The 26737-nt window shown below is 39.4% G+C and overlaps 1 protein-coding gene across 7 annotated transcripts in view; it reads left to right on the top strand.

Annotated features, from left to right (window-relative positions):
- The window catches only part of NCKAP5 (NCK associated protein 5), a 990571-nt gene extending 964069 nt beyond the window's left edge, over positions 1-26502 (top strand). For 6 of the 7 annotated variants that reach the window (XM_063694774.1, XM_063694773.1, XM_063694772.1 and 3 more), the window contains one exon: positions 24997-26502. In XM_063694774.1, coding sequence (XP_063550844.1) covers positions 24997-25013 — 17 coding nt within the window. In that variant the 3' untranslated portion in view covers positions 25014-26502. The remainder of the gene's footprint in view (positions 1-24996) is intronic. The other variant, XM_063694775.1, reaches the window with a different exon arrangement.
- The last annotated feature ends 235 nt before the right edge of the window (positions 26503-26737 follow it).

The raw sequence follows: 26737 nt of genomic DNA, 5'->3' as shown, positions 1-26737 counted from the left end.
CAAATTTGGTCTTTTTTAAGCAGGAAAAATGAGCAGGTGTCTGTGCATGATGGGGTCCTAAAATGTGTGAACACCAAAAAAACCATCAGATTTGTTGACAGAACAGTTTTATACTACTGAATTATGGTTGGAAGCTGTTTTGTCCTTTGGAATTTATTGTCAATTCATAAAGACATGGTCTGCATAACCCATTAGCATACTCTTGCCAGTGAATAGCGCAGAAGTAAGCAGTGAGTTCCTGCAATGTGGGGTTTGAAATACGGGCCAATAAAAGGCACAAAATGACAATTTACTCATAAAAGTTTGAAGCCACTGTTCATATTTTCCACAATTTAACAAGCAGGCAGAAAACTAAACCTACACAGCTATGATTAATCTATTTTAAAGAAGAAAAAGTGAAAGTTTGATGGGAAGAAAAACGTTTTCCGTAACAACTAATTTGAAAACCAAAAAGACTCTCCCTTCTTCCTGTTGGCTTGGAAACAGCCATTTCTCTATATTTCTTGAATTCTTTTACTTTCCCAAAGGGTTTCAACTTTTATTTAAAAGAAAATTCATTTCCCAGTTCTCTATAGTCTGGAAAACAGACCAACTATATCAAAATGAAAATGTCATCGTGTACATACACTTAGCTTCCTTCAGGACATGGAAAAAAAAAAAGATGGGACCTTAAGTTCATCCACAGTAGCCTCTAGAAAGGTCACAAAGGCTCAACAGAAAACAAGGATGCCATTTTTCTTTCTATTTATGTTAATGTTCCCCAAGTTACTTTCATTTCTTGAGAAACCTTCAGATTTTCGACAAGAGGAAATAGAATCTAATATGACATCCCCTTTGAGAGCTCAGCACTATTAGTAGTGAAGAATGACAAAGATGATTTGGATGGTTTGTGAGTTAACAACTATAAAATTTAAATGTACAAAATATAAAAGTATGATGTAAACTCAAGTGGCACTTATCAGGGGTGTGTGAACTGACCCCCACGCATTGAGGGAGCACCGTCCTGACAGGAAGCCCTGAGGACCAGCTCCTCCAAGGTGACTGCTCTTTAAGGGATAACTGTTAGAAGCATAAGGATGTCGGCTGGGCGCGGTGGCCCACGCCTGTAATCCCAGCACTTAGAGAGACCAAGGTAGGCAAATTCCTTGAGGCCAGGAGTTTGAGACCAGCCTGGGGAATGTGGCAAAACCTCTTCTCTACAAAAAAATACAAAAATTAGCTGGGTGTGGTGGCACATGCCTGTAGTCCCAGCTATTTGGGAGGCTGAGGTGGGAGGATCGCTTGAGCCCGGGAAGTCCAGGCTGCTGTGAACCGTGATCACACCACTGTACTCCAGCCTGGGTGACAGAGTGAGACCATGTTCCCCCCACCCAAAAAAAACAGAAGAAGAAGAAGCATGAGGATGTTAGACCACCCACCACCCTGGAATCCACCTGGTCCTGCCCTCTCTTTATTTCCCCAGTGTGTCCTCACTTACGGATGGTTACCATGGTCATTTAAAGAGATGCCAACTGTGAGTTTAGGAGAATTTCTTCTTGAGTTTTGAGTTTTTTTTTTCTCCTTCAATTCTGAGAGCTTTTTTAATCTGTCTACATTTAAGCCAGTGAATCATGTACAGATGATTAAGCTCTCTGCTAATGATCCCAGTGAAAAGACTACAGGCTCTGGAATCAGAAAGCTCTTCCGTCCCCACATAAACTTCTTAACTTTGCTGAACCTCTCACCATTATAATGGGCATAAAAGAATCTAGCTCAATGAAGTTGTTGGACTTCAAAGGAGATGAAGGACTTTAAAGGAGATGCAGCTGCTATCAGTGATTGAACACAGGTCCTATCACAGTGATTGAACATTGAACATAAGAAGTATTCAATAAGTAGTAGTCTAATCATTCTCTCCACAAGGGCCAATTAGTTTTCAAGAAAAATAATAATAGCATTAACTGCTCACAAAAATTGAAACATCTCCACACTAGCAAACCTTTTGTAGGTGTGAGCTCCAGCTCATGAGGACTGGTTTCTGTAGAATGGATCAACCAACCACAATCTGTACTGCTTACTGAAAAATAGAAGCCATGAAATCTGCCCTTCTCTGGAGTCATCATGGCATCATTTTTGCATACAAAGGTAATGCATTTGGTTTGGTCAGGCTGTGTCCCTGTAGATAAATATTTGCCACTTTAAAATAAGTATATGCACCATCACATTTATTCCAAATTAATTTCACTGAGTGTTATTTTTTTAAAACAACCCAGGATTTATTACCTTGTGTTGGGTGAAGCCAAAATACTCAAATGAAAGTTAACTGCTAGTGTAGGTGATATTCTGAAACACATTTAATCTTCAGAAGAAAAATAAATCAACAAAGCTAGTAGAAGGGTATACATCTCTGAAATTAGATGCTCTTAAAGGTTTTTAGAGTTAAAATAAATGAAAAACAATAGATCATCAGAGAAGATGTAAAATTGTGTGATGTGCAAACGGTTGAAAGGGACAGATGGGGGAAATACAAATATGAGTGATGGTGGCTGAGCTGGAGGTAACAGAATGGTAAAAGTATCCTTGGACCCTGTTTCAAGTTCAGGCACAATTTTACATTATAAGGCCCCAAACTGCCAACGCTTCCTATTTTGGATTCACTCCTGCCTTTATCCACCAAAGGTCAAAGTAAGAAGCCAGTAGAATTAAGACTGGCACATTTCCTTGCAAAAGAAGCAATTCCACTGAGGATTTCTCAGGAGCTATCATTTATTTAGGGATTATGGGGCACAAGGGGACAGCCATGGCCAGGAATCACACATAGAATAAAAGGAAGCTCCAAGATCAAAAAGTCACTTCTCCCATAAAGACAGCATGGGCTCTGACATTTCCAGCCTCCCCAGATTGCTTTTCCCATCGTGGAACCAGGTGCCACTCTCAACCGACCTTCCAGGGCAGAGATGCTGCTGTTTATTCTGAAGATTTTTACTCTTTACCAAGAAAATAACAAATTTTTTTTTTCCGTTTAGAGAAAAGACTTCTTCCTTCACAATAAGCATAGATTTGACAGACATGGATCCACAACTTTATTCAGGATTGAATGTTTATGTCCCCCCACAATTCATATGTTGAAACCTCATCCCCGTTGTGATGGTATTTGGAGGTGGCGCCTTGGGAGGTGATTATTTCATGAGGGTGGAGCTCTAATGAATGGAATTAGTGTTCTTATGAAAGAGGCCCCAGAGAGCTCATTCACTCCTTCCTTCTACCATGTGAAGACATAGCCAGAAGGCAGGTATCTATGACCCCAGAAGCCCTCACCAGACACCAAAACTGCCAGTGCCTTGATCTTGGACTTTCCAGCCTCCAGAACTGTGGGAAATAAATTTCTCTTGTTTATAAGCTACCCAGGTGGATTAAGACAAGGTCCATGCTGGAGACTGGAGGATGGCGACTAAGCTCGGCCTTTACCAAAATTGCTAGACTAACCTAACTTTTGTGACACAACAGAGACTCTATAAAGAGCCTATGCATATTTTACTTCATTTTAGGAAAAGCTTCAAAGTGAGGCGTTGGTCGTACACTGTTCATTATGCCAGATGGCACCCCAGCTGAGTCAGTAGCTCAATTATTTGTTTGGTTATCATTCTTAGGTGATTGAAGGAAGTTAAGCCATTTATATGTAAATCCCACCAGTGTTTTCCCCTAGCATATTGTGGGGAGAAATTCTAACTGGGAATCGAATCCTGGGCCTAATTCCAGCATTTTCAAATTTTACTAGGGAATTGATTTTGAATTTACTTTTAAAGAAAGAAAGCCTTAGGACTAAAACTTTAAAAGTTTTGGGCCAAGTACACATTTGCAAGAAAATGCCAATTACAATCTTTCCATCATTTGTAGAGTGACCAAACAAGGTGAGCTGTGCAGCACACTGCACAGCCGGCGTGCTGATGTGTGCATCCAAATAGACTTCCCATGAAATGCTGCGTTTCATCGCTTCCTGATACTCTAAATATATCTTCATTTCCTTCCTGATTACTTTTCCTTTTCAAATGAAGCATCTTTTAATATTTTAGAGAATTAATGTAATCATTATTTCACATGGCAGTGTTGAACAAAAATTTCTATCTTCAAGCATCCCATTTTTAAGTCAAATAAAGAAAAGAAATTCAATAAATAAATAAATAAATAAATAAATAAATAAATAAAACACTTAAAAGCTTGTCTTCCTTTTCCCATCAGTTAAAAACCTCATAAATACACTTTTGCAACTCCTGGAAATTTCATGTCTCCAAACAGCTCCTGTTAATGGTGATAAGTAATCCAGAGAGTGCTTTTACTGGTTTCCCAGGAGCTGCCATAAACGAGGGGGCTTAACACAAGAGAAAGGGGCTGGGCGTGGTGGCTCATGCATGTAATCCCAGCACTTTGGGAGATAGAGACATGTGGATCACAAGGTCAGGAGTTTGAGACCAGCCTGGCCAATATAGTGAAACCCCATCTCTACTAAAAATACAAAAATTAGCCGGGCATGGTGGCAGGCACCTGTAGTCCCAGCTACTCGAGAGGCTGAGGCAGGAGAATCGCTTGAACTGGGGAAGCGGAGGTTGCAGTGAGCTGAGATCACACCATTGCACTCCAGCCTGGGTGACAGAGCAAGACTCCATCTCAAAAAACAAAAAAAAAGGCAGGGTGGGGTATTCTTTCACATTTCTGGAGGCTAGACGTCTGAAATCCAGGTGTTGGCAGGGCCCTGCTTGCATTCCTAGCCTCTGTCATTGCCAGCAATACCTGGTCTTCCTTGGTTTGCAGCTGCACAGCTCTCATCTTTGTCTCTGTTTTCTCTCTGTGTCTGTGTCTTTACATGGCATTCTTCTCTGTGTCTCTTCCTGTCATCTTTCCTCCATGCATGTTTTTCTGTGTCTCTTTTTCTCTTCTCATAAGGAACCCAGTTATATTGGATTGAGGGTGTACCTTACTCCAGTATGATCCACCTTAACTTACATCTCAATAAAATCTAAAAAACCCTATTTCCAAATAAAGTCACATTCACAGGTATCAGCAGCTAGAACTTCAACGCATCTTTTTAGGGGACCTAGTTCAACCCATGAGAGTACCTAAAGCCAAGAAGCAGAAGATGGAAGGATAGAGAAATGAATGAATTTTGACTTCAGCAGGAAGAAATCCACTTTGGCCTACTGAGTTCTTAGGAATTTCTCAGTTTCATGTTTCATAAACAAGTGGCTGTTTCAGCTGTAATTTGTGGCCAGAAGAAGTAGTTGGTAGGCCAGTAACCCTGAATATCTCAGATATCTTTTTCTAGCTTTATGATTAAAATGAACAAACTAAAGGGCTTTAGACACAGTCTGTGTGGTTCCCTGACCACATCAGTTCCAAGTGCACTGAACATAGGTACCATGGAATAGTGCCTGAGAAAGAAAGATAGCAGAGATGTGGAAAGAATAGATCATGGAGAATTTCTCACTGGCCACAGTCAACTTTATTAACTTAGCTCGTGTAATAACTACCAAGCAGTACCTTGGTTTGCAGTGGTTTTCCATGTTAAACATGAGTATTGATGTAATTAGAGAAATGTTTATATCTTCATTTTTATTTTAATAAGACAACTATTTCTTGGTGCCACTTATTTTTCACAGTGTGACATAGGTTCATCATTTATTATTCATTGATTCAAGACTACTTATAGAGTTCATACTATTTAATAGGCAACATTGTAGGTATTGTGGATGGAGCAAGTTTGAGAAAAAAAAAAAGACAAGGTCCCTGCCTTTATGGTATTTATATTTTAATATGGAAGGTAGATAATAAAAAAAATGTAATGTAATTCCAAGTAATGATTTATGTTATTTAAAAAAAATCAAGCAGGATTTTGGAAGGGCGAGGTGGGAGGATCACCTGAGGTCAGCAGTTCCAGACCAGACTGGCCAACATGGCAAAACCCCATCTCTACTAAAAAACAACAACAACAACAAAATTAACTGGGCATGGTGGTGGACACCTGTAATCCCAGCTATTCGGGAGGCTGAGGCAGGAGAATCATTTGAACCTGGGAGGTGGAGTTTGCAGTGAGCCAAGATTGCGCCACTGCACTCCAGCCTGGACAATAGAGTGAGACTCTGTCTCAAAAAATAAATAAAATAAAATAAAATAAAATTAAAATAAAATAAAATAAATGAAATAAAGCAGGCATCATAGATAGGATATAATGAGGGCATGGCTTCAGAGTGACTGATTGGGAAAGGCCTTTCTGAAGAGGGGACATTTGAACAGAGGTTTTGTAAGAGGTAAAGAAAGGAAAGAAACATGAAAAGCAGCTGAAAGGTCAAAGACAGGTTTATTTTGGAGAATAAACCTGACAGGGGCTTCTGGCCAATTTTTGTCAAGAGTGCTCTCTCTTACAGACTAATAGTATTTAAGGGTTCAGGGTGAGAGAACTTATCACGGGCTTGGAATATTTCTGTGGGGGGGGAGAAGTTTATTTCAGGGTGGGAATGTCTGTGGTTGGAGGAGAGGCTATCTTGGGGCTGACATCCCTCCAGTCAGAGAGGGGTTTATCTTATGGTTGGAATGTTTCTGGTTGAAGATGTCATTTGTGATTTATGTTCATGCTGATCTTAGCCATTAGGCTGATGCCCTTTGGATTTAGGTGGTTTTTGATCAAGGGGGATTTTTAAATGGTGATGCTTGTCCAAGATGGTGATTCTCTTGCTCTGTCAGGTTTGAATGAAGTGAAACACTGAAACGTGACTAATTGAAAGAGGAACATGTTAGGTAGAGGGTATAGCAAGTGCAAAGGCCCTGAAGGAGGGGTATGTGTGACATGTCCCTGGACCATTATGGCTGGAGCAGAACCACAGAGAGGAAGGGAAATAGTGTGGAGAAGAATCTAGGAGCCACTTATATAGGACCTTGTAGGCTGTGGGGAGAATTTTAGGATTCATTCTCAGCAAAGGGAAACCATCCGAGGAGTTTTAACAGGGGAGTGGGATGACCTGATTTACAGTTTCTAAGGGATGCCTTGGCTTTTGTATGAAGAACAGACTATCAGGAGGAGAGAGTGGAAGCACAGTTGGGAAACTATTGTGGTCATCTAGGCAAGAGCTGATGGTAGCAAAAAACAAATGGTGAAGAATGACTGGATTAAAGTTGCACAAACAGAATTTCCTGATTGTATTGGTCAGGGCCTAGCATGGAATGGGAACTATTTTAGGCCTTTCAGTAGAGGGAATTCAATACAGTAAAACCGCTTATCCAAATAATGGAATAGCTGAGATACTCAACAGGAGACAGTCATGATCTAGAAATTAGCAGAGCAGGAAGTCGCCACCCTCTTTAAGGATGGAGGGAAATGGCAGAGTGACATTAGAGTCTAGAAGCTGGACTGTCCAACGGAAGCTAAAACCATGGATAGGAAGGGGCACATGGTGGAAGATAGAGCAGTGAGGGAGAAGTGGGTACTGCTAGGAACAGCACAGGACACAGAGAAGGGGAGAAATGCTTTGTTTTCCCCCCTTCTCTTACTGTCCAGGCTTCTGCCTTCTGCTATTGCTTCCCATTGGGTGAACCTCCCCAAAAGCCAGAAATAAAGGGAGCCTGGAAAATGTAGTTCCTATGGTGCAGAGTGGAGCAGGGGAAAGGAGAAGAATGCACAGTAAGTCCTTGCTTAAAGTTGTAGGTTCTCAGAAGCTGTGACTTTAGGCAAACAACGTATAAAGAAACCAACTTTATCCGAGGCTAATTGATACAAGCAAGAGCTGAGTTCCTAGGGCATATTTCTGGTCACAGAAACATTACTAAACTTCTAAACAGAGACCAGAACACTTCTAATATTAAACACTGAAACACATGTGAACTGTACATGTACTTAAGAAAGGTGAATAAAAACAAGTAAGTCCATTATTTTCCCAATTATTCCAGCTCAGGGTTGCAGGTGGCTGGAACCTATCCCAGCAGTTAGGACACAAAGCAGGAACCAGCCCTGGACAGGACACTGTTCCTTTGCAGAGCACTTATGCTCACTGATGCTGGGACCATGTAGACACACCAATTTATCTCTCACACATAGCCTTGGGATGTGAGAGGAACCTGAAGTCCCTGGAGAAAACCCACACAGACATGGGGAGACGTACCAACTCCACACAGACAGTGGCCTGGCAGGAATTGATTTTTTTTTCTCATCAATGTTATAACAAAATAACATTGAACAAAAGGATATCATTCAAGAACTTGCTGTTTCTAAGAACAAACAGGCAATTTACCAGAAGACTGGTAGATGTGGAGTATGAGAGAAAGAGAAGAGTCAAAGGTGACTTCAAATTTTCATATACTAAGATATCAATCTATATCTCATATTAGTTGCAGATACTGAGGAATATGACTACACCATTAGCAGACAGTTAGATATAATATAGGTATTTGGATATCTGTATATAGATGTAATATATAGCTAGCTAGATTTAATTATATGCTGATAATATATAAATATTTCCCATGTATAAATACACACACACATACACAAGGATGCAAGATAGCTTTCATCTCAAATGCCAAGGACAATCAATAGACAGAGGTTGCCTGAATTGTGGTGTTAAGAAGGATTCTGAGGCCCTATCCATGCTTGGGATGATAGATGACAGATGACAGAGACTGATAAGCAATGCCTGCTGTGGGCATGAGAGGAGTTGGTTGCTGCACAAGTGCCGGGTATTAGCCATGTCTGCACTGAAGCAATGAACTCTGAGTAGCAGAGGCAGTGTGAGCCAAGCCTCACACTCAACTACAGTACTTCATGAAGGATCTCTGCTCTTTTCTTAAAAATAGTGGTAACAGCCTATCATGAATCCCTCATGGAAAGAAGGAATCATGATTAAACTGAAGTTCGTGAAAAACATGTACTGCATTATCCTTCTCCCTCATCTCTCAGGAATTTCAAGAGAACATCTTGTGTCAGTTCAGCCCAATGGGTTACTCTTACTAATGAGTACATGTGGTAACACACCAGTTCTATTCCCCTTGACCCCTTCATCCTTCTGTGGATGAATCCATGCAGTTCCTAACTTGGAGCCAGTTCTTTGAGTTGACAGTCCATTATGAGGTTAATCTAGAGTGAATGGTTGTATTCACCCACATGTTATGTGGCATGGTTCCATGCCCTTCTGGTTATTTCCCTGCATGCTCTGGAGTCATCTGGGATGTTCTGTTGCCTCCAGCAAACCTTCCATTCTGGGTAGGGAGTTCAACCAAAGTAGGAGAAGTAGAGTAGAGAAACTTTTTGGAAAGAGGCTTTTTTTTTTTTTTTTTTTGAGTTGGTGTCTCATTCCACCATGCAGGCTAGAGTACAGTGGTGCCATCACAGCTCACTGTAGCCTCAATCTCCTGGGCTTGATCAATCCTCCCACCTCTGCCTCCCAAGTAGGTGGGACCACAGGTGCCTGCCACCACACTCAGCTAATTTTTGTATTTTTTGTAGAGATAGAATCTCACCATGTTGCCCAGGGTGATCTCGAACTCCTGGTCTGGAACGATCTGCCCACCTCAGCCTCACAAGCAAAGAGGTTTTTAAAATGAAGTCCTGTGCTTCTTCATCTCAGAGCCAAATCATGTGTTTTGCTGTCTGCACCTCCCCTTCCCCCAGGTGATGTAGCTCAGCTTCAAACATCTGCTGCTGCCCAACCCCGCAGGCTAAGAACATGGTCCTCACCTCCCCATTTGTCTTTCCCTTGCTTTTACATGTTCTGAGACCTGTTTGAAAATGGGAATTTGGAGGATTATCTTTAATGCTCTGTCACTGCCTCTGGTGAATATTAATTCTTGGTTTAACTAATTCAGATAGCAATTAATATGATTATTACCTGAAAATAAAATCTTTTGATTTTTTTGTGTGTTTTTATCTTCAGTGGAATAACAAGTTATTTTATTATTCAAATGGGGCACAGTTCCTGCTGTTTTCAATACGATTTTTAATAAATATGTAAATTCTAAAGTTAATTTACAACATTCATTGGGAGGCATGATTTTTAAAATGACAAAAATGTGATGGATTGTAAAATTATCCCCCTTAAAATCATCAGTCATAGTGAACAGAATGTACCAACCTCTTATAATTTTACAGCTTTTTCTTCATCTTATCTTCTGTTAGGGACTCGCTTAAAATTGATTATAAAATGGTATATTTCTTAGGCCATAATTCATTCACAGATTAATTAGATTTTCAGTTAATATCCCATCATCATACGGGATGGAAGCCAAGGGTGTTTTGTAGTCGTTCAGAGTTGCAGGAGCAAAACCCTGATTGCCATTCCCAAGTGACTGAAGCCACCAGCGCTAATCGCTAATCACATTCAGACCACATAAAGTAGCACATCTCTCACTCCATTTCTGTTCTAGTTGGCTCACAACAATAGATCTTTATTGGCCCTGACCAAGAGACCAAAATATACTCAAACATTTTTGTGAGGGGGTGATTCTATTTTTTTTCCCTTGCTTAAAATGAAATTTCTATAGCTATCCCTGGAAAGCTTCAGAGGAAGGGTGTGTGTGTGTGTGTGTGTGTGTGTGTGTGTGTGTGTGTGTGTGTGTGTGTGTGTGTGTGTGTGTTTAGGTAGGTGTCTGTGCTTAGCAGGTTTGAATTTAAAGATCTTTCTCCTAGTCATTTTCCAGTGGGAGCAGCTTTTGGATTATTTTCATGGTTTTAAATAATCCTTTGGTAGCACCCAACAGGAATATTTAAGGGACATTTTGCCAGTAACTTCTTTACCACTGATTTAAGGAAAAGTATTTCTCCAGTCACTTTAGAGAACTATAGATATGCATGGCAGAGAAACCACACACACTAAATCTAGCAAAGAGGAAACACCAGCCCACTCACATTTAACTATCTGAAACTCTAAGTTTTCACAGAGTTGAAGAAAAGATAATTTTCCCCTCTTTCACCCTCCCTCCGGTAGCTGGTGCCAGATCTGGTGCGTGAAAAATTGCTACCTGTTACATTGGTCTGTTCCTGCCATATTGTATTCCTCTGTGCAATACAATTGCACAGGCCAGGCTAAAGATCTGCAGAGGCGACCCTAAGGTTTGACTTACTTAGTCCTTCATTATTCTAGGGATGGACCCCACTGAAGTCACTCAGGCCTCTCAAAATCTCTCATCGTCTTTAAGGGCCTGCAGTATTCTTTAAACTCATCCCATTATTTTTAAACCTTCATTCTAAGGCAAATCCCTAATTCATTTTGTTTATAGTGAGAATTTTTTTTTCATAAAACTGTTTGGATATTTAAAACACCTCACCGATATAGTCTGTCTTTCCATTGCTAAATGGTATGATTCCACTTATTTTGCGTGTTTTAATCTCTAACCTTGCAATCTGTAATGTTGTTGATTATTTCAAGAACCTTGGTTTACGACAGTAGAAATGTTCCTTGAAACTATGTTAATCAAATTTTTTTGAAGAACAAAGTCTATTTTCCTGTTTACTTACTAGGGGAGTTATTATCTCCGCTTTCTAAATAAAAGAAACCTAAATGTCTTCTGGGTGATTAGACATTAACTACCCTTCAGGAAATAAATGTGCATTCTCCACCAGAAAGTATGGCAGCTTGTCTTAGGAATTCAGTCGCTTTCAAGGACATTAAAGGGCATTAGAGAGGTGAAAGTTAAAGTGATAGGCGGGAAAAGGATGACCAGTAAATAAACACAATTAGCATCCTCCTTTTATTCCACTAGCATTTATGGACCACCTATATGCCAGGTGTGTTCTGGCCACAAGAGATGTGAAGATAAATAGGTTCAGTCCCTACAAGGGAGACTGAGCTATGGCAACCGATATACACAGTAAACACCCACCATGCCATGAGAATGGTCCACACAGGGATGAAGGGACAACAAGGGGCAGTCGTCAGGACCCCTGGTCAGAAAAGAATTCAGAGGAGATTTCCCTTCTTCTGAGTCTCAAGTGATAAGACGGTGTTGGCCATCCTAAAAGGCGGGGAGAACAAGTTAGAGAGAGGAAGATGTACAATCCATAGCACAGAAACCCTAACCACCTTTCTGGACTCAAAATTTAGCTTGCTGCCATCCTCAGCTGGCTGGCAAAATAATGTGCTTGATAACTATCTGCATGCTACTGACTTTTTTTCCTGAAGTGTTGCTGAGCAGTTTTAATTTTATCTGCAAATCCCTGGATCATTTGAGTCCTGATTACTTTTGAGATTGCTTTTTTACCCTTGCCCCTACCCAGCCATTGGGTACTACTTGGTTCAGCCCATTGATTCCTGAGCTTGCCTTGGAATAGAGAATTTTCTTCCTCACCTCCTGACTCTCCCACCTCTTCCCATAGAGGACCCTATGTCTTTGAAAAGTCTTTCCATTTCACTGCTGGGAAGGATCTTACACCAACTCCTGGAGTTAAGATCTGTGTCTTCAGCTGTCCATAGACTGGGCAAGAGCCATAAATGGATGGGCAGTTGACTTTTGCCCTGAGAAATCAGCCCCATTCTCCAGGGCAGCCAAAGCACTTAAATCATGGGAAAGTTGCAATTTCTACTGCAGCTCTCTACCTACTCTGAGAAACCTTGCTTCCATGGGGAGAAAAACAGACAGAAAGCTTCTTTTGCCACCTGAGTATTTGCTGCCTGGTGGGAAGGTGGGAATGTGAGGGAAGAGGGAATTCATTACCATTAATTGTAGTTCCAGGGCCTAGTAAAGCAGAACCATGTTTTTTCTAGGTTGTTGAGAGACGGCATTACCCAGTGCTTCCTTACCTTGAGTTAATTTGCTCATGAGTCAAGAGGTTTAGAAGGTACCCTGTCTGCCACCAGAGAAACATTCATTTCCGACGTTACTGGGTAAAGGGCTTAGGTGTGTCTCCTGAGGCCCCTCCATGGATGCTGCCCCAGGAGTCCTGTTGAATGGGGCCACTGGTCACACACAAACACATGTGCCACTCTGTTTCTTTTAGACCAAGCTGCTTCACATCCTGGTATGAACATATTAATGGTTTAGCAAACATTTTTCCTCTGTGCAGTTTTTTCCTGGAGGCAGGAGAGAGAGACCTTCTCATTATTTATCTTGAGCGTTTGATAGGCTTTCTCTGAGAAGGTCATTGTCTGCTACAGCAAAATAATCATGGGATTTCTAGACAAGCTGGTAAGAGAAAAATGATTCATTATTTCAAGAATTATTTTGCCTTCAGTCCCCAAAATGGATGAAGGCTTCTAACAATATGTAAGAGAGAGCAAGGCTTAACTTATTATATGAAAGGTTACACTTTAAAGGGAAAAGAAGTTCAAACATTACATTTTTAGCTCTGCTGTGATATCACAGGGGTCAAGGCAGTCCGCCTGTTACCCCCACAGTCTTCCGCAGTCACTGTGCTACTCTTTTTGCAAGAGAAGGCCTGCCTGCCCTCCTTCCCTTCTCATCCATTTGGGCTAATGAGATTGGAAGAATTTTTTTTTAGCTTCTATTCAAGCAGCGCCCTCTCCCTCTGGTCCTTTTGGGATGTCAGAATGGATAGCATATTCGTCCATCTATAGACTCAGCCCAACCCTACAGTATTTCTTGCCATGTCACACAACATCTTGCATTTTCACAGCACAGTATATTTTGCCAACTTTGTGGGGGAAGGGTACTGCTTAACCACTCCGAATGGTATTATTACGTAGACCAAAAGGCAGTTTATAATACAACTAGTCCATCCATGTCTGATACCAAGACACCTGTTATGTTGGGTTATTTTTGCAATAAAATTTGTTTAGCCTAAGTGCAAGCCAGATACTCAGAATGAGGCAGTTTGACTGATAAAGATACTGAATTTTAAAAGGACAGCTGGAAAGGCTGGGCGATCAATATGACCTTGACTACTCACAAGCCAAATAACTTATGGAAATAATGTAAAGACCCTGTGAACTTTCTTGCCTGACAGAAGGGTTTTAAATAATATTTTAAGAAAATCAAAAGCAAACATCCCCTGGACCTTCTTTACAGATTAGATCTGAAATGAAAGACCGTGAGTTACACAATTAACTATTGATTTTGCTGATCCATATTTAATTCTCATAGCAATCGCATTGTGTTTACACAGCCATGCAGGGCAGACATACTTCTCTTGGAGCAAAGCACCTTTCACTTCTACATTAATTTAAAAATTAAATTGTCCTGTGCGTGTGAGACAAAAATAAAGTTTATTTTTATTGTAGCAAATGGCTGACTTAAACTTGATAAAGTGGCATAAAGCCAGTTGAAGAGAATACCTTTTATAATACAATATTCAAGTTGCTGAATGAATATATTTCATGTGGCAGAGAGAGACTAAATAGCATCTGTGTGGTACCTGGTACTAGAATTTTGTACTACGACAGCTATAATTTAATCTCCATACAGTTTAATTTCTTGGTTTGATACATCCAGTAATATTTGTAGGTTTATCACTCAGGTTGTCAATCTCATTGCTGCCTCTAAGAATGTCACCAGCATGATGTTTCTATTGTCACCTGAAAGCACCAAGATGGGTCACCAAGCTTCCTCTGCCTGAAGGAGCTAGGAATCTGAATTTGAGCAAATTGCCTGGACTAGGCTCAGACCAGGTGAGGTGACACTTGCTGGCTGAAGAAGGAATTTAAGAAAAGGGTAGATACAATGTCTATACCGTCTATTAGGTTGGTGCAATTACTTTTGAACCAAGATAATATCCTGGGCCTGTTCTTTTCAGTAACATTTTGCCCCATGAGGAGCTTATTGTATTGGCTATTGCACCTGGATTTCCATAAAGCAGTGGCAGCTGCTGCCTCACCCAACTGCTGACCAAGCCTACCTAGAGGTGCAGGAGAAAGCCCCAGATGGCTCAGAGCTGCCAAACCAGTGTGACCATGGGAGGTGAATCCACATGTCTTTGCTCTTGACAAAAAAGGAAATTGCTGTTGCCAAAGTAACCAATAGTCAGACCTCCATTAATCCAAGAGGTTTCTTGATGCTAACCTAAAATTTGCCTGCCCTCCTTTCCTTTCCATCTATTTGGGCTAATGAGATTGGAAGAATTTTTTTTTTTTAGATTCTATTCAAGCAGTACCCTCTCCCTCTGGTCCTTTTGGGATGTCAGAACGGATAGCATATTCGTCCATCTATAGACTATCTATATGTGCGGTGGTTCACGCCTGTAATCCCAGCACTTTGGGAGGCTGAGGCAGGTGGATGGCCTGAGGTCAGGTATTCGAAACCAGCCTGGCCAATGTGGTGAAACCCCATCTCTACTAAAAATACAAAAATTAGCCAGGCATGGAGGTGCATGCCTGTAATCTCAACTACTTGGGAGACTGAGGCAGGAGAATTGCATGAACTGGGAGGCGGAGGTTGAAGTGAGCCAAGATCGCATCACTGCACTCCAGCTTGGGTAACAGAGTGAGACTCTGTCTCAAAAAAAAAAAAAGTAAAAAGAAAGAAATTCTGATTTAAACATGTCAAATTCAGAAAGTCACCAGACTCAGAAAAGTTAAGAAAGTTGAGTGTAAATAGTAACTAGTTAACCTATGAAAAATATCTGCCTAAATGATGTTGCGGACTGAAAATGGAAGAAGATCAAAAGAAGCTTTAGAAAATCCAGGGAGTTATTCCAAAAATACCTTTGGGGTGGGCACATCCATAACTCTGAATTTGACAGGATATTTGTGTTCTAGGTGCCATTATTAGACCAAAGAGCAGACTGGGTAGATGATTCTAACTCAACAAAGCAATTTTCAGGGACTCACTTTCTGGTATATCTAATGCTTTGTTCCATATTTGCTTCATATTAAAAAGTCCTTAACATGTATTCCATGTGACTTTTCTCATACACCACTGTATCTCTACTATCTAGAATACTTTCTGGTACATTGTAGGTACTTGGTAAATACCTAAAGAATAAACAAATGATGTGGCAGGAACAGCAGACTCCCCATTTAAGTATTCATTACAATCTGGGTACAGAGTTGAAGTGGTGATTGTCACTGTCACATTGTAGTAGAGCAAGGGATGGAATCTGGAACGGAAGCAGATTCCCATCGGCAACCTCCCCACCAGCATGTCTCCCCATTCTAGAACCCCAGTGCTTCCTGGGTAGTGAACAGTAAGAGCATCCTACAATTGCTGCCATAAACTAGAGTGCAACACAGAATTGATTGTTGAAAGAATCTTTAAAACAATTCCCACCAAAAAAATTCTTCTTTTTAGAATAAGGATCAATAAATTTGTTCCAATTCTGAATTGTCCTGGCTGTCAGGATTCAATATGTCAAATAACTTTATCCAAATGAAAAGCTGACCAGCTCTTGATCTAAAACATGAATTGCAGTAGGAAATGAATCACACATCAGTGGAGCAAACATTCTTGCATCCTCCAATATCAGCATGTTCCTGGATGAACCTTAGCTTGCAGTCCCATTTAATTCCATGGCTGTTGTAAAGTGCCTAATAAATTGGGTGCCATAACGCACTGTGGCTCCTAAATGGCCTACCAAACTCTGTTGGAAGTAATTCCAGGTCATCTAGTTATTTATATAGGTTAATGAATATCATAGAATGTTTTTCCCTAGCTTTGGCACTCGCCACATACCTCATAAAAACTTAGCAATTTCAGGTATAATTCTATGATGTCCACCAATCTCCAATGGTATTGGAGATTTTCTTTTGGAAGGGGAACTTCCATGGGAAAAATAGTAGTATAAGCTTTTTTTATATTCACCCGATCCACACAAAAAAATTATTTTTTTCTTTTACAAACAGTAAAAACTCTATCACTCCAAAATGAAAACATAGCATTGTGATGTTATAATACATAAGTAAATGCTGCATTTTCATCTGACAAAAGTTCATGGACTTTTTATGCTACAAGCACAGTGACATCTAAGCCTGCCATGGCCCGGCTTGCTGAACAGGCTTTAAGACATATTTAAGACATAAAATGATGCAAAGGGTAGTTAAAAAAAAAGGCTAATCAGTCTTTTAAGTCAAGTGAGTAGTATATATATTTATTTTTACTCATATGGTATATATAAATTAAAAGCAGAAAATCTTGATGCCCTCACTCTTGTCAGCTGAAATTCTTAACCTTACTTGAATAGATTTAGAAGTTCTCATCTCAGGAACTGCTCAATTCTCATTCCTGCATAAATTGTTTAATTAATATTACTGTGCTAGAAGAAAAAGGAATCTAACAACACAGAGAAACATGTTCCATTTAGTTAAGCTGTTTACACAGGCTGATAGCAATGAGCTGTCTTGTTTGCCCAATTCTGGATCATCAGAAAATAGTGCACATTTTACTTTTGGAGAAATTGACCACAACTCATCAAATCGGAAGCATTATTAAAGGCAGTCAACCTATGTTTTAAATTGTCTTTGTGGATCTGTTCCCACCTGGAAAACAGAAAATCCAAATTTTCAAATGGGCATTGGAAATGATGACGCTAACATCAGAGTTTGCAGAAATCACAAATGTGTTTCTTATAACAATTTTACCCCAACTTACATGCCTTTCCTCTTCCCAGATGCCTTTCTGTGCCATAAGCAAATTTGTCGTTTTCTTCCTGCTACTTTATCTTCCTACTAAGGGACATCCCCTCCCATCTTTCCCCCGTTTTCCATATATGGGGATGTTTCTTATCACTGATGAAATGACTTCTCTTTCCTTCAGTACTCTTGATCTGGTGTTTAAATGTCCTTTGTAGCCATTGTTTATCTTCAAAATGCATCCTTTTCCTTTCCACAAGGTGTATTATTTTCTAACAACCCTAAGCTTCCCACTGACCTTCTCTCTGCTTGCTCTTTTTCTCAAAAAGTGAGTTCATTTCCCCCCTCTGGGTTTAGGGGTTCCAGGAGAGGTCATTGAGGACCATCGATCACAGTAAAGGACAGCAGTATAGTTAATATAGTCATAAAAGCACATCTCTGCTGAAAATTACTCTTTCACCTAATAAAATCTGTTTGCCCTGAGGATACCGAAGAATCTCTAGGACCCCAGTAAGAAAACAGAGTGCCCCCAAGTGCCAAATCACATCTCCGTGAGTGTGGTTGGAGGGAGAGAGTGGTTCTCTATTACCAATGCGTCACATTAATTTTTCAGAAGGGCAAGTCAAGAGTAATGTGTCCAGTTGAGGTAATAGAGGGAACCGAGCACCGGGAGAAAGTAATTATCCAAGTTGAAATTTGACCAGGTTAACAGGGTTAATATCACAACTCTTGAGAAAAGTGTGGAGGGGTCTCTAGTGATCACCAAAGGTCATTCTATCTATTTTTATGTCTCATCTAGAAAGCAGCTTCACCAGGAATGCAGTAAGAGGCGGCATTAAGGAAGAGATTAACTAGTGCCTCTGAGAAAAGAGAAATGACTTGAGTTGCATCTTTTCCCTTGAGGTTGGCCTGCCCTTATGCAAATAGCACTTAACATAGACTTTGAGATGTGCACAAATCTTCAACTAAGAGACCTTGGCTTAAAATACCTCCTCACCATTCCCACAACAAGAACATAACATAAAACTCTTCCCTGAATCCATCTTCCCAGTGCTCAAGATTTGTTCATCAGAAAAGGGATGGGGTAAATCACATGTTCAGCTTCAGCCCAAAACCCTTGATTAAACAGACCGTCTCTTAGACTTCATTTATTTGCTTCCAAATGGAAGCTCTGCCATCTTTCATACCTGCTGGATCACCTTCTTCCTATTTCTTTGCCCATAGAGACGCTTCTCTGTGCAAACTAACTCCCTGCAGCACCAGAATTTTCCAGAATCTTCTTGGCCTTCATCCATATATGACTGTCTAGTTAAAATCTGCATCATATGTAATCAGAGATGTTGGGTGGTAGTAGGGGACACCTTGGACATCTTCTTCTCAAACATTCTTTTGTTTGAGAAAAACATGGAAGGAGCTTCCTAGGGTAACCCTCCTGGAGTCTCTGGGCCCCCTTTATTCACTTCTCCCAGGGAATGAGGGACTGACTTGCCTAGCAAGTTCAGGAAGGGAACTTCTTGCTCTTCCTAGTCTCCCTCTGGAATCAGACTGTCAGAAGCACAAATTTCTGTTCTGTTCCTTCATGCTGTAGTTTTTACAGGAAGACACTTGTTTCCCAGCCCAGGGCTGCTAATTACTAAGCTTGTCTATATCTTGGGATCAGTGTTAGGAAACCCACTTCTTTACAGATGGAAACCTTGTTCTCCAATCAAACTTTCTCTTAGTAAAGCTGATCTTTTGGCCTCCCATCAGCCTTTTTCTTTTATTTTTTTAAGTCATTGAGAACTAAAGTAGGGAAGGGGGTGTTAGGGTTGGTTATTGTGCCACCTCAAATTCCAATAATAGACGCCCAGAAGATATCCAATTAAGAATATTTTAGAGTCACAGAGCTTTATAGACTGGGAAGATTAAAAAAAAAACCTTTAATGTAAAGAAACAAAGGGTCAGAGGGCTTACACAGCTAATTAGCACAAAGCCAGGAGTTGCACGCTGGTTTTTAAAAACCTGGGGTAATACACAGTGATTAAGATCCCAAGTCCTGTAGTCAGGCTGTTTCTGCTCAAATCCTGATTGCCTAACTTATTAGCCACATATATGTGGACTAACATTTAGACCTGGCTATCTGCATTTTCTCATTTGTATAATGGGGATGATAATAGTGCTATCTCATAGGCTTGCTGTTAGGATTAAATCAGGTATTTCATGCAGTGCATTCAACCCAGTACCTGACTCATAGTAAAAACACTTTATAAATAGGGCTATTTTCCTACCACATGTTTTCTTGATCCATTGGCAGTGAATCTCTATAGCAATAGAGAAATAAGAAATTATGTTGATTAAAGTCCTGTTTGCATTAACTTGTGCTAAGAGCTCCAATCCTCATTATAAATGTTAGTGCCCAGCTGAGGAACAATGTTGTGTTTGAATTTCACAAATAGATTGGATCTCTTCCTGACACTAGATATACTAACCAATATTTTTAAGATATAATCAAAGGATGGAAATGTATTTGAAATAATGAAAGAGTAGCATTTATCATAGAACAATAGTTGATTGCACTATTTCATAAATTTGCTATTTGTTCTCCTCTACCATGAACAGGAGTTTCTGGCTGTACACACATAACATGTATCTCTTTGAAGCTTATACCATCATGCATATATTTTTTGCTGGTTTATCACTTGAGTTTTTCTGTATCACCGTACATATTTTCCACCTCTTCATTATGGCAAGGGTCCATATCTCCTCCAATTTTATCCTTGGTATTCAGGATATTGCTCTAGTCAAAAATCTCTACTTCATGACTATTGTGAACTATAAAAAAAACTACTGTGAATTTTTGTGTGAAAAATCAGAAAACTAAGTTTTCAGGTCTAATTTCACTTGGATTTGAATCTGTGTGAATCACAGATTCCATAAATATAACGTGGAAAGTATAGCTGACTCTGGCCTCCCTCACCTTCCAGGCTGATGGAAGAGCAAAGTGAGATCATAGATTAGAACGCAGTTTGGAAGTCAAAACTTTTTATAACCCACGTACTGGCTGATACTTTCATGAGTCTGGTTGAGTTTCCTAGAACCTCTTGGGGTAGGCACGTCTCTATTTCTGTCTTTATAGTGATTAATTGTCTACTACAGAATCCCCAAAGGGAGAGACCCTCTGGGCAACTCATGGTCCTGAAGTAGACTACACAGTGTTACGCAGTTGCAATAGAGGCATAATAGATGAATATTTATTGGAATTCCCTCCCTTCTCCTTACTGTGTATTTCAATCCTATTTGCCCTTCAAAACCATTCCAAGAGCACCCTTTTCTATAAAACTTCCTCTGAGAATCAAGACCACAAGACTGTTTGCACAAAGCTCCTCACATAGTAGATTGGTTTGATTGAATGACTGCTTGACTACAAGGAATTAAATTAATAAAGGTCTAATTCTCAAGAGATTTCTGGAGAATATGCCACTATATACTTCTTGCTTGAATTATCACTAATAATTCCATGGTTACACTAAAGGCAGGAAAATATTTTAAGAACATGCAAAGCTATTTATTTAAGCTTGAAAATGTATTTGCATCTTGCCTGTTTAGCCCTACTTTTATTCCCAAGTGTAGTTGAAAAAAAAAATCCACCAAAAAGTCATCTGTACAACTGTTGCCACCTATAGGTGACAAATGTAGTATATTAATTTTATCATAATTCTGATGAAGCACAACACAGGAAGGAATTGGCGATGTTTTATGGAACCTACACAATTCTCATCAAACACTAATCTTCACCGGGTCTATCATTATTGTTTTTGTTCTGTAATTGCTATTTCAGATGCTTCCCTTAAAGTTAATATTGGCTAACATTCATAAAGTAGTTTTCCAAGATGAAAGTTGAGAGCCTCATCTCTGCAGGCACACTGCCTAGCTCTAAATCCAAAGTCCATCCCATACTGCTACAGGACCTTAAACAAGTTACTTACCTTCCTCAAGCCTTGATTGCCTATAAATGGAGATACTAATGGCACCTACTCTGTAGAATTCATGTGAGGATGGAAACATATAATCTATGCACTATGCTTAGCAGAGTGTCTGTACAGAACACACACTGTTAAATGGTAACTGTTATTACCATGATTAGTTTGCAAAGCACTTTCACATATAGTTGCTGCAAACTAATGTGTACTATTTTGTTGTCATTTGCCAGATAGATCATTAACACATTATTGTTTCACCTCAATCCCTCCTTATATGTTAAATCTAAATGTTATTCAACTACAAAATTTTAAAAATATCTGAGATCTGACAAGACAATGTTGAGGTTCGGTATGCTCCTATAGGCAGAAAAGTAAGCCACTTCAGTGTTTTTATTCATAGCTGGCAGAACCACTTGAGGAGCCCAAACTCATAGTTAAGACTCTTCTGATCCTAGGCAAAGTCTCCATTGAGAAACTACTGATGATTTAGCATTGGACTAGGCCTTCAAAAAGAAAGCTGGGGGAAGGGAAATAGGGGAGTGGATGAGGTGAAGTAGGACACTGCAAAAAAAAAAAAAAAAGGATAAAACAACATCCCTAGCTCAGAAACTCAAACAGTGCAAAGATTGCAATTTGGTATGCATACTGGGTATTTTGTTATTTTCTTTAAATGTGAGCCAATAATTAAAAGTAAGTGAATTTTAAATATAAGCAAATATTGATCTAGATGTATCTCCTCATCTTTGAAATCGAAAGATCTGCACCCACATTTCTGCATAGCTAGATCGAAGTAGCTGCTACCGCCTTTAGATCCAGCACATGCTCCTGAGCTGACTGCAGCCCTCACCACTCCTTATGGCTGCTCTGCCTAGAGACTGAATGCTAGTTGGTCCATATGGTCACTTTTGCATGGATGTTGTTTTTACAGTCAAGTAATATGTCTGCCGTCACTTTTCATCAAAACTGTAAAAATAAAAGGAAACCCGAGAAGGTCATGTTTCTTGTTTGCTTTTTTTTTTTTTTTTTTTAAATAATGGTCCCTTCTTTCATTTCTATAACCTCTCTGGCCAGTGTAGGTCTTTGTTATAATTAACTGAAGCAACAAATCTGTAAGCCTGAAACATTTGAAAACCTGATGACAGTGAGTGTTTTAATGGCAATTAACTCTTTCCAAATTCCACCATTTCACAACGAATTATGATTTCCACCTGTCTGTCTTCCCTCCAGGGGTCATGTTCTTCTAGACCAGTGGGTCTCAAATTTCAGTATGTATCAGAATCACCTGGTAATCTTGTTAAAAACTGACTGCTGGCCCTCAGAGTTTCTGGTGTAGTAGGTCTAGGTGGGATCCAAGAACTTGCATTTCCAGGAAGCTCCTTGGTGATGTTGACGTTGTTGGTCTGGGGAACACACTTTGAGAACCACCATTCTAGAATAAGAATCCAGCCTTACATTTATTGCACACCCACTACTGTCTGCCAGAGCTTTAAAGTTCTTTATTTCTAATACTTATTGCAATCCTGAAATAAACATGTATCTTATCACCATTTTACACCTGAAGAAGGATGCTTGTAGCACTCAGCCCGTGAAAGGGCCAAGCTGAAATCGAAGCTCAGCCTGTCTGCCCTCAGGGCCTCAAAGATCCCCCTGCAGGGCACAATTTTATTCAGCTGTGTATCTTCAGTACCAAAGCCTTCAGCCTGCCTTGCAGTAGCTTCTCTAATGAGTGTGTGTTGAATGAATTTGAGATCCACATAGATGAGAAATAGGCAAGAAAAATACTTGTGGTTCTTAAATGAAGAAAAATGGAGAAGACATCCAGGTAAAGAGAAAATTGCATTGAATGCCCTTTATTTACCTACATTTGGTAAATGTAGGCAAATTGGCACGGTGTTGAAAGGGGCCCTTGGATGGAGTTATTTCTAATTATGGAGCCACTTTTCTGTAATCAGCTAGGAGTCTGTTCCTTAGCCCGCCTCTGGTTTCAGGGTAGCTGTTTGAGATTGAAAATTAGCTCTGTGAGTAATGTTTCTGCACGTTAGTAGTATAATGAAATAAGCATTAGATCTAGGATGATTTTCAAATATTCCTATAGAATTATACCATTTCCTATAGCAGAGAAATTCTGCCCGTGTCTGTTCTTGGAACACAGAAGCCATCCACTTCCATCTCTCTCTTCTCTTTCCATTCTTCACATTAGCATGTGAGAATCCATAGGCTTTGGCTGTATCTATTTTCCCAATCAAAACACAGTTTCCTCATTGCAACCTTGTTAAGTCCAGCGTAACAATGTTGGGGATGGGGAGCATGGTGCACAGCAGAACTGCACATGTTAGAGACAGTTTGGCAAGTTATTTAAGTGGAATTTTGGGGTAGCAAAATGGAAAACAGGACATTTTGTCCTTTATTACCTAAGAACATGGTTTAATGGAAAGAACAAGAGCATGGAAGGCAGCCAGACAGAAATTCAAATCCTGTTCTCTGCCACTTGCTGGGCAACCTTGGGCAAATATCTCTGTCACTCTGAGCCTTGCATACCTTCTCTTTAAAATGGGGTTGTTTACCTTGTAGGTTTGTGAAAAAGCTGATAGAATCTGTTAAGTGTCTTTTACCTAGTGGATGCTTAATAAATGGTAACACTTACTATCATCTCCAAGCCCCCGGGCCTGCTTCTTTCCTGTGTTTGGATGGAATTTCTGCTGGAAAGAGGAAAAGAAGATGAGAAATATTGTAGACACTTTTACACGTCTGTTCTTCTCATTGTTTTTGGCAAGTGTGCCTCCCTCTGTCCTCACCTTAGCCCTTAGGAGCCAACTGAGCAACCTAATACATTCATGTTTACAGGGTTTACCTATGATAATTATTGAATTTGGTGCAGTGCTTTATACATCATACAGGGTATTAATAACAGTAATATCCTGGTATAAACTGGTGTTACTAGACCTTCTGGAGCAGAGGGGTTACTCAGCTGTTCACCTGCCGCTTTAATTTTTAAGCCCTTGGGCCTTCTGGGATCTACACCCAAAAACCTGGAGATCTCTTTCAAATATCTGAAGTCCCATAAAGGGACAAAATACTAAAATGGCAATGCTTCTAACAAGCTTAACATGTATTCAAAAATGGCAAGGGATTTTTATGTCTTTTTTTTATTAGAAAAAAACGTATTACCATAACTTCTGGCTGAAATTCAATACCTACTCATATTTAGAAAAAGTGCAACTAATACTTAGCAAGGAAAGAGAGGAGTTTGAAACTTTGATGAAGAAAAATAAGGCACTTTACCTGAACAAATTTCAAATGGATCCATTTAAAATGAAATTAAGTGGCACTTAACTGGTTTGCAAATTGGGACCTATTTATCTCAGTAAAATGATTAAAGTCCTGATTTATCCCTAAAATTGGCTTTGTTATTACATTTAATTATACTAGAAGATTGTTAAAGACTTGTAGGTTTTCTCTATCCCTTTAAACTGTACTTTATACAGACATTAATTGAATATTAGATAGGATAACTTGATTTTCCAAAGAAATATGTTTCTAATATTTTCTTCTTTTTATTGCAGAAATTGAAACAACTTGAAGAAACAAAAGACGATCCCGAGAATAGATTATCGAAAATTTCCCTGGAGTCATTCAATAAATTTAACAGCAATACTGTGATTTTATTAGAAAAAGAGAAGAACTCTCTGAACAAGGTTGAAGGACAGAAGGAAGAAAAAGAAAAAAATGAAGAGACATCTTTGAGTAGTTCAGATAGGCCTGGGGTAGACAACTTGGAATCTTTGAGTGATTCTTTATATGATAGCTTCTCTTCCTGTGCCAGTCAAGGTTCAAATGATGTATAAAGGACATCTCTTCCCTTAGTGAGCTGGGACTGGAGCACTTAAGAAATGATGTGTGGGGGTGGGGGGTGCACCGCTCGATAGAGATGACAGTAATAAACTATTGCAGTACCAGAGCCTTCCTTGTCAAATTCACAGCAGGCAACCCACCAGAGCTTATTTCTCTGATGGCAATAAAGATAGACTCCATTTATTGTGTTTCAAGAGGATTAAGCGTAAACACACCTATGATACAGAATCCTTAATTTTGCACTTTTTTTGAATATTTGTACAGAAGTTGTAAATTTTTTGGAAGAGAAATTATATTTGTAGCAAAAAAAGACAGCAATAAATGGAATCAGTGCCATGCTCTTGAAAAAATGTACTAAGTCTTAGAAGTTGATGATAATATATATTTTTAAAAATCCCAACTGAAGTTTTTGTGAAGTTCATTGTCCTGGTCCTCAAATTGTTTGTGGGTACACTCTGTACACCTACAACAGGGCCTGCCAAAAAATCGGAGGGTTCCTCCTCATCTCCATCTCACAAATCTCAATTTGATAGAAGTGTTCATTTTAGTGTAATTTCAGATTCGTTGCCAGAGATTCAGGTGATAGTAATAAGTGTCATTCTGCTTCTGCTGAAAAATGAAAAGGGTCCTGAAGTGTGGATACTGATTGGGAGTGTGACATTGTATCAGAAATAACCGAATTCTATTCCCAATACCAGTTTTTCCTTCCAGACATTTCTTTAGATTGTCTTTTACTTAGTGCTTCTCTGTGATCCTGAATATTATTTGATTTTTATCTTCTTGCTCTTTTTATTAAAATCTTGGCACTCTAAAAATGAAAACAAATTTCTATTTGCAATGTTCACTTTTAAAAATAAAATTAATGGTGCTACGAAGAATTCTTTTTAATATCCTTTTTTTCTACAAAGACTGTTTATATGTAAGGATAAATTCTATTTTAAAGGTTATGTGTATTTTTTCTAGATGTGAACTATTTATAATTACTTATGTACAGGAGCTTGTAAACTAGGCCCAATAGAAATATTTTTAGGATCTATATGGCTACTTTAGCACATAATTGTTTCTTTAAAGAGTATTGTAAGATCAGTGTTATTTGGTTAATTTGTGCAATTTGTTTTATTTTATCTTAAATGAAAATTATGTAAAATGTCCTTGTCTTTCAGACTTTAAAAAATCTTTTTGTTTCCTTTCTGAATAAAAGTTATATCACATTTGCACCCTCTGAAAACAGAAAATAACTTGCTCAAGGACCTTTTGGCCCAGTCAGTTACTTGAATCATGACTCACACGTGCTCTTACGATGGGTTCCCAGAAGGAATAAATAAACTGGCCCTTTTGCTCCAGAGATAGTAATTTAGCCAGTTGTAAGATCAGAGTCTGCAGACAGGTGAGTAATGGTCAAAGCATTTCAGTCTCCCCGAGGGGTTAACCAAATAGAAATGAAAGAAGGGG

Source organism: Gorilla gorilla, chromosome 11 (genome assembly GCF_029281585.2).
Source record: "Gorilla gorilla gorilla isolate KB3781 chromosome 11, NHGRI_mGorGor1-v2.1_pri, whole genome shotgun sequence".
Classification (NCBI taxonomy): domain Eukaryota; kingdom Metazoa; phylum Chordata; class Mammalia; order Primates; family Hominidae; genus Gorilla; species Gorilla gorilla.
Note: the sequence above shows the minus strand (reverse complement) of the source record. Positions and strands in the feature narration are given on the sequence as shown.